The following is a 9207-nucleotide window of genomic DNA, read 5'->3' as shown; positions in this document are numbered from 1 at the left end:
AGCACTTTGGAGTCAACACCATCTGTCCTAGTTTATCTCTGTCTCTAATATATTATATATAAAATATGTATAACACTATTCTACTGTTGCCACTAATTTACAAACCGAAGATGCAAACAAACGACAACTTCCTCAGCCCAAAATGTTTCAACTCATTTTTCTGCCCTTGTTTTAGAGTAATGCCATCATCACAAAATATTTAAACAATAAACAAGCCAACAAAGCCAGCCAAGCCTCCCTGGGAGCTACAGAACTAAATTCAATTGGTGGTACAAACCTGTGTGCTCTTAACATCAGTGTGCTGAACACCATCACCGAAGACAGTCTGAGGTGAGAATGACCTAAACTGGATGACAATTAAAGGCTCTGTCGATTCACCAGGACTGAGAGATATATAATAAGTTATTTTTCATTTCTACAGCAACGCAAAACCGCTGAATGTCTCTGCTTGTTCAGCTGAGCAGAAAGGAGTAATTTACGGCATCGCTAAATCTGCCTTCAGCGCCCAGAGAAGTGATCAGCTGGCATACTACAACCTCATCAAATCTTATCTGCGTGAGTCCCAGGGTCTTTATCTCCTTAAGAGAGGTCTGCCGAGGTATTCAGTGACACGTTGCGAGAACCAGAGCAGAAGACCTTCAGATGCAAACAGCTCTGCAAATAGTTTATACAGTATGAAAGCGGATGGGATTTTATGGAATCAATACTGTACAAGTCAATAATAATTGTAATAGAATAAAAGCAGCCTCTTATCTGTCTCTTGAAAATGTCACAATAGAATAAAGGCATTGTTTAACTAGAGCTCACAGGTCCAGGTTTGACTATGTTGCTGTTGTAACACCTGTGCTTTGTTGTGTCAAATTCATCTCTTTGAACACCATAGCTGCGAAAGGCTTGGCAATACAGGAATTCTCACACTGAAAATACCTTGAATGTTATCCAGTGCCAAATCCTACACCCACACTATTCAGTACTGTACCTGTGTTTTTCAACTGGCTAAATGGTTAGTTACATTGAAGTAAAGAAATCAGAGGGAGTTTTAAAACGTGCTGTGTATTAAGAATTTTCTTTTCATGATTTCAATTAATTGCTTGTGTTTGTAGGAGGTGCCCCTCTGGATGATATAAGGAACATGTCTGCACAGAACATTAACATGGACATAACAACCTTCAGAAGTCTCAGTGAAACCGTTATCTTGGTAAATGTATACACTTATTTAATATTTTGTGAAACAGTTTCTGTAACGTGCATTTTGTGTTTTATATTTCTGGTCGGTAATATACAACAGAACCATTTTATTAATGAATGTAGTTATTTATTCTATATTGTACTTATATGAAATGTAATAAAATGAAGTAAAATGCACACCAGCTTTAGGAGAATGGAATTCCTGTTTGCCTTTAACAAATAATGGCAGCTTTGTTCACAAAACAACAATTTGCAACATAGTCTGGGTATAGCTCCAATTCAGCTGTAAGCATAAAGAGTTTTTGTTTTGCCAATTGCTTATAGAGTGCAATTGTATAGCAAACACTCTGCACTGTGAGAGATCAAGTTGCCTCAATCCCAGCACATTCCTTTTGTGATGTTATCCCTGAACATTGAATTGAGATTTGTGTCCATTACTGATATCAGTTTTTTAAGATTATACATTTTCTGTTTGGAATTATACATTTTAAACTGATGATGAAACGATCCACATTCCCATCATTCTACAGGGGCTAAGTGTGCCGGAGGTGAAAGGACTGCTGGGCAACGGGCTGCAGGATTTGAAAACGTTTGAGAATGATCCGCTGATTCGCAGCTGGATCTCCAACCAGTTACAGTCAGACCTCAACCTTCTAGGTATCGGCCTGCAAGGAGGAAAGACAGCCCCTGTTCCCACTGTAGTCGGTGCGGTCACAACACCAATACCAGCACCAACACAAACACCAACACCAACAGGTAACCATCTCACTTCTTCTCTCTGATCTGAATACCAATGTGACTTAGACTCTGAAACTGTATCTCACAATGAACCTTAGTGGACCAAAAGAGAATTGTCTTAAAATCACAACAGTCCCAATAATAACTTTCAAGTGACAGTCTATGTTTTGTTGTTGTCGTTTTGTTTGTTTGTGTTAAAGACTAAGTTTGTAATGGTATTTTTCTCCTTTCTCTTGCAGGAATTGCAAATCAGAACATAGCTCATGCACTGCAGACTCTGTTGCTCGGGGTGATGATCCTTGTATTGCAAAACTAACACTATTTTTTAATATATATTTCCTATATCTGCTGTACTAATATATTGTTTATATATCGCACGGCAACCTGAACTAGCAAATAATTTATGGATATTAAATTGTGAAAAAGGATCAATACTTATTACAAATGTTCTTACTGTATGTGTATTTATTATTATGTCTACAATGGGTTCTTTCATATTTAAATTGTGTATATTGGTTTTGTTGTATTATGTTAAGTGTGCCCACTTTTAACCTTGTTTATGTAATGTATTTTATTGCACTGTGGCAATGTATGGTGAGCACAGTACAGATATCAATTGATTTCATGTTGTTGAAAATAGAGCTACCGATACTTGAAGTAGTAATGATGACAGAATTTCATGCCTTATGAATACTGTTTAGTAAATTTCGTAAAACTAAGTCAAATCTGTGTTTTAAACTAGTATCTATTAAGCAAATCAGACATGTTGCTGGATATAAAACATTTAAGGTTATTATAAAATAAAATACTGATCCATTTACATACACAGTGCATGTATACATACACAATAACACTACTATTTTTTTCTTTAAGATAATTGTATAACAAAAACTGTTCTTAGTGTCTTGTTCTTCCTTTCCTTGTTTAAAGCCCTTGTTCAAATGTAAACACTGTAAACTTTCAAAACATTACACTTCATATTTACCACAAATAAACAATAGCATCATAAACAAATGCAGCTTGTCTGTTTTTTCTGTCCTGTTATTGTCTGAGTTTATCAGCTGTTTTAGATCTATCCCCCCCCCCCCCCCCCCACACACACACACACACACACACACTTAATATAAACAGATCCGGTCCCCTGCATCCCCTCTCTCGCTATCCACTGCTGGCATTGCAGTTAAGACTAGATCTCTTTACAGTAATATTTGGAGCAGTCTTGATGTTTATTGGTCAGTCAAGTATCTCTCAAAGCTTCATAACAGGCACATGCACATGGAAAAACAGACAGGCGTGCGCTCTGTTGCAAGTGCACCCTCACTGTCACAGCCCGCGTTTCCGGGTTTCATTTAAGAATCCCGCCCCAGTTCCGAGCTCCGCGATTGGCCGCCCCCTAGTTCGGAGGTTTCTGATTGGTTCTTGGGTGGAAGCGCCAAGAACTAGGAAGGTAAACATCTGCAACTTTAGCAGCGTGGAAAGCATGGACGCTTCCAGACGGGCCCCGGGAGCAGTGGTTCAGAGCCCCCCGGTTAAAATGCTCTCCAGCCAGCTTAGGGAAGGCCAGACGAGCTTGGGACCCACCGGTAAGCTGGTGTGTACCGTGAAGAGGCAGCGGTGCGGGGCAGCAGCAGCGCCGCTGGAGGTGTCGCTCGTCTGGATGCAGGGCACCGTGGTGGAGGTGAAAGGGGACGACAGCACCACGGTGCTGCTGCTGGACGAGACCGGGACCTTCAGCGTCACGGGCGTGGACCACATCCCCAAAGGAAGCCCTTGTCTGTCTCAAGGTACCGGGTAGTGGCAGGCAAATCGCATGCGTAACTTGCGTGAAGAACAGACACGCATAGATACGTGGGTCCAGTTCATTCTGCTGAATATGGATCGATGCATGCAATATTTATCTTTATTGTGTATTACTGTGTTAAATGAATGTGTTCTTTGATCTTTAATTCAGTTAACTGTGTCAGGTGGGCAGGGGGTTTCATTTCCTAGGCTACTGTACAGCATAAAACTGTCCATATTATATACTGATCCATATTATCAGCCCAGTACATGACTGAAAACATGTAGCCCAGAAACTTAATTTATGTGAGATAAATATGTTCACACCTTCAAAGTAAACACATCTCTGCTTCCGCCCCTTCCTCCCAGGCAAGTACGTGATGGTGATGGGCACAGTCCAGTCCTGCACCCCGGAGCCCGTCCTTCGTGCCGTGAAGATGGCAGACCTCTCGGGGAACCCCACGCACAGGAAGGGGTGGAAACTGGAAGTCATAGACCTGCAGCAGACTCTGCCCTGATCAGGATCCCAGGAGCTGTGAGCCAAGCTTGTTGCAGAAGGGACTTTTCTTGTCCAAGTCAAGTGCATGATCTGGTCGACTCAATGAATTGTGATGAAAAGGTGCCTTTATGCCCTGTGGCCAGAATAGAATGTGTGCCAGTACGTATATACAATTTGGCAGTATATAGGCATTGAATCCTGGACCCTTTAGATGTTGGAAGCCATGAATTGCATCTCTCTGTATATATATGAATATGTATGTATGAATGTATTGATATATATGTGCATATTAGTGTGGATTTGCTCAGTATTACGTTTTTACAGCATATGGAATTGTTTAAGGATTAAACATTATCTGTTTTGTATTCCATGAAAATATCTTGAGTTAGATCATTCAATAAGTATATCTTTGGGGGAAAGGAATGCAGATTCTTACACAGATAAAATATTAAATAGTTATTTGATGGAAAAGCAAACACAAGTCAGGAAAGGAAAGGTGGGCGGCTGTCATCCTAGGGTGCTCTGCAACGGTGGGACCTGGATACCTCTAATGCACATCCTTATTTTCATGCTTTTATAATCGGGAGGTAATTATGGCATTTTCCACATAATTAATGGGCATTAAACTTCAGTAAAAGCCCCCCCAGGGATCTATTATAGAGATGCAGCTTTAGAGCACAACAGGTGCGTGCGAGACAAACAAACTGGGGCATCAGGTGGATTTAATCAGATGCAACATTTATTTAAGGTTTGTGACTAATCCATCTTGAAAACAACATCCTCTACGCAGACAATAGCAGTGGCACTGAGAAAGTTGTGCTAAGTGTGTGCCACCTTGTTGTGAAGGCTTTGGAAAACAGTGCTCTTTACTTAACCTCACCTTGAGAAAGATACAAGTGTTACAGTGAATTAACAAAGAACCTGCAGGCTAAAATGTCAAAATAACAGTAAGGTGCATTTTAAGAAAAACAGCCCGTTTTATTCTATGCCTTTCAGACTCTCGGACCCGTCACTGGGTGATTGTTGTCATGCGAGTGGCCCCCATGCTAAGGGAGGTTTTGCTGAGATATTTGGGGGGCAGGAGGCAGCAGAGGATGGGCCACAGGAGACGCAGGGCTTGTTTCTTAATGGAGGAGTTGAGGAGGATGTAAGCGAGGGGGTTGAGGCAGAAGGGCAGGTCGTTGCTGATGTTGTTCAGGGTGTTCAGGTAAGGGGACTGGTCGTCCAGCAGGACCAGAATGGAACCTGAAAGAGAAACGTCAGTGGGCATCACATGTGGCTGGACTTTGGATATAATGGTGTGTGCCAAATCAATTAAAAAAATGATTAAAAGCTGCTGTCCTTGGTTTTTCCTTTTAAACATTTCAACTTTTGTTGCCTTATTGGCTGGAATTTAAAATGCATTACAATAGTTTTATTTTATATATAAAACTTAAGTAGCATGGTGTCCACCCTCCTTGCAATACAATGCTAAATTAGCTAAAATGTAAGCAATCATCTTAAAAATCACACACCAAGTTAAGTGGCCTCCACCTTTAAATTGTACCGATTGACATGATTTCAGGATAGATTCAGCAGTTCCTGTAGGTTCCCTCTGCTCAATACACAATGGTGAACAATTCCCTCAATACACAATGGTGAACACTTACTTGGTAAGTTTCCAACAACTAAGATCCCATAACCAAATGCAAACATCTTGGCCAGCTGTACCACCTTCCCATCTTCTTGCTTGTTGAACCTCTCTGTGCTCCTTTTCACTGTGAAAAGGATGTGGAGGTAGAAGTATAGAACTAAAGGCAGCATGACTCCGTTTCTGTTGATGCCTTCCATGCGCAGGAATTTGGCCTCGGACATGCTGCAGCTCCTGGTCTCCTCGTCATAGCGGATCGCCCTGGAGCCATTCTGAAAGTTCTGGTACAGGGAGGCCACCACAACCACCCAGGGCACTGCAGTTTTGAGGATCACAAACCAAGCCTTCCCTGTCACCTGGCTGTTGAAGACGATGGTCAGGTAGAGGCAGAAGGAGATGGCAGTGGCATGGAAGAATGAGATGTAGACACAGGCCTGCTTGATCTGGAAGTTCAGCATGCAGGTCAGCTCACCGGTCCTCCACTGGTGGCTGAAGCTCCAGTCAATGGACAATGGCCAGTAGGAGATGGCGATGAAGTTGACCAGACACATGTTCAGGAGGTGGCTGCGGATACTGCTGTTGCCCGAGTGCTGGCTGTGTAAGCTGGTGATGGCAATCAGCCCGTTGCCCAGGATGGCCACGTTGATGAAGATCGTGTGGAAGACCCCTGTAATGTAGTCACAAGGCAGGCATATAGTGTGATTGCTACGGCTGAAGTTGCTGGAGTAATTGGACGCATTCACGAGAATGTCAATGGCTTCTGACATGGTGCAGGTGAAGAGTGCCAGTCTGTGCAAGCCTTGATATATTCCTGCTGATGGAAAACACAAGTCTGTTTGACCGTGAACCCCAACAGCAAACGCTTCTCAGATTGCCTCCCCCACTGGAGCCAATTTGTCTCCAGTTATTGCTCAGATGGGTCCCCAGTGGGGGCTGTTGTGATGATTGGCAAGGTGGGTCTGATGTCTGCTTCCTTACCTGTTCAGAGGCGTTCATAATGTGCTGTCTTGTTTGTCTTCAGTCAGTTATTACGTTGTGTCTGATTCCCAAGGTGACAAGTAATACAATTGTGTAATTCAGGTACCTGTTGCAATGCTCATTGCAGTAATAACTGCAATATGTGAAACATATACCAACAGCCTGCTCCATAATAAATTTCCATATGTGTTTTATGTGTGTAGTGAATATGGGACATAGTGTTATAGAAAACAGTATTCCGCAGTATCTCTTGATCAAAAAGTATTTTGGCGTTTTTGTGTTACCTAACATTGCTTAGTTACAATAATGTTTAAAAAATGACTGTAAAATATCAATAAATACATGTTAACAATAGCAATAAACATGCAACTATTGTAATTAAAAGGTAATTTGGGCCAGTCACATTGTTAAATAAGTATATTTATGTTAAAAAAGGAAGATTCTTGTTTTGTCCAGAAGATGGCAGCAGTGCTTCACACAAACAAACGCACACAGGCACCCCTTGTGTCTGTGTTCACATTGTCACTACTCAGTGCTTTGCCCTCACATGGGACAGTCTCCAAACTGATGGGAAATAAGTATTTTACCATTACTTGAAATTGACAGTGTTTATGAAGATATTACCGATCATTCCTCTATTTACTGGCTCCTCTCATGCTGTTCCTCATGGTGTGAGTTCTTTTACCACAGTTTAGTTTAGTTATAATTTTTAAGGCGTGTGCACTGGAGGGTTATATTGCATACTCAGTGTTTGTAATGCTGTTGTAATTTTACATTTTACATATACAGCAGTGTGTGTTTTTGTGAGTAGAGTATGAATTTAACCATACTTCATGTCAAACATAAGGCATGAAATAAGCTGCAACTTTGCAGATGAGCTACAAGTTTGCGAAGGGCCTGTTTTGTTTGTTTCTTTGTATGCTTTTTCTCTACACTGGATTGTATACAGTGAAAAGGAACGTAGAAGTCTTCTAATGGCACAAAGAGTGTAATGGGTTTCCTGCACCAAAACCTCTGAGGAGGTCCGAGTCTGTCCAAGTATGACACTGTGTGATGGCAGTGTAGCTTCTCAGAGATCTTCTCATTGTCCTGCCACACTCCTCCGTGTGAAATCGCGCCGTCCTTCACCTTGAGCCTGACTGATAGGAAAACACTTTTGACCTGGAATCGTATATTCTCCCAACCTGCTTTTCAAATGGATGGATGGATAAAGTGCTATTTGAAGCATGAAATTAACCATTCTTCTCCAATGAAATCATCCTTGCCCAGGATCAGCCATTAAACAATTTCCAAACTTCAGAGGAGAATCTTGGGACTGTATCCAAGTTTATCTGGAGTTGTCCTACACCCCCCCAACAACCCTCCCATAACACAAGACTTAAGCAGAGTAATTAAGTATTTTTTATACTTATTATTTTGGAAGGAAAGCCTCCCTCATTAATATAGAATGACCGAATTGGACCAGCGGGGTTCTGGAGGAAGAGATTACTGTATATTCGGTCTCTTAATGTCAACATGATGTTATTTAAGACGTAAAAACAAAATCTCTAGAGAGGTAACAATGTGTAAGATGTCAAGAAGATGAAAATATGTTGTGGTCTACAATTACTATTAAAATATGAAAGCAGTCCGGATTAGGTAAGAAGAAACTGCATCTCCCTCCTCAAATCGTTATGAAACTTTATATTGTGATAAGATTTTATATCTATGAGGCATTTCAGGTCAAGTAATTAAATACTCTTCAGTCTGATGCTAATCTTGGAGGATCCTTTGAAATGGAGCCTATGAAATTTACTGGTGGAAACTTGGTTTGAATAGGTTTTTTTGTTTTTTTTGTTTTTTTGACACAGCACAATTTAAGGCTGCAGGAGTTGTAGGACACTAGAAAGCAGCTTCAGAAAGTCAGGCATCACTGGTCTGTAAAAAAGAACACTGCCACACAAAAAGAGATGCCAGCAGCAACAAACAAAGTATCTTCTGCTTCCATAAAGACATGCTGAAGACTTCAAGAGGATATTCAGCTGCCTCCCACTCCCATCTACTTGAAGAGGTTGGAGATGTTTACTGGTGGAAACCATATTGTTACCTGGAGCCAGGAGGCGGCTGTTCTGTCTGTGTGGTGCAGCAGGGATGTCCTCTGGTGGACAAGAGGCAGTGTAGCATTCACAGCATTGTAGCACATATCTTACATATGCCACTGGGTCTGAACTGTTTTGGTGAATCGGCAGAGTGCGTGGCTGGGGACTGGGAGATCAGGGTCCAGTTCGTTGTACCAACTTCTGGTGCCTTCCAGTGTTACAATATGACCTTTTATCTCTATTGTTCCTGTTTCTCCCCTTTAATACCATACAGTTTAAACATCTCTAGCCAAGGTGAATCTGGGAATCAGACCACT

General features: G+C 41.5%; 2 protein-coding genes across 2 annotated transcripts; one reads left to right on the top strand and one right to left on the bottom strand.

Moving 5' to 3' along the window:
- The first annotated feature begins 3337 nt into the window (after nt 1–3337).
- rmi2 (RecQ mediated genome instability 2) lies at nt 3338–5536 on the top strand. The gene is made up of 2 exons (XM_066689774.1): nt 3338–3710; nt 4075–5536. Exons 1-2 carry the CDS (start codon nt 3407–3409, stop codon nt 4221–4223), a joined length of 453 nt encoding a protein of 150 aa, XP_066545871.1. The 5' UTR covers nt 3338–3406; the 3' UTR covers nt 4224–5536.
- LOC136713008 (C-X-C chemokine receptor type 3-like) lies at nt 5214–6601 on the bottom strand. The gene is made up of 2 exons (XM_066689902.1): nt 5854–6601; nt 5214–5449 (listed from the first exon to the last, which is right to left on the bottom strand). Exons 1-2 carry the CDS (start codon nt 6599–6601, stop codon nt 5214–5216), a joined length of 984 nt encoding a protein of 327 aa, XP_066545999.1.
- Between the last annotated feature and the right edge of the window lie 2606 nt (nt 6602–9207).

Source organism: Amia ocellicauda, chromosome 17 (genome assembly GCF_036373705.1).
Source record: "Amia ocellicauda isolate fAmiCal2 chromosome 17, fAmiCal2.hap1, whole genome shotgun sequence".
NCBI lineage: Eukaryota > Metazoa > Chordata > Actinopteri > Amiiformes > Amiidae > Amia > Amia ocellicauda.
The sequence above is the reverse complement of the archived record's forward strand: the minus strand, read 5'-3'. Positions and strand labels throughout refer to the sequence as shown.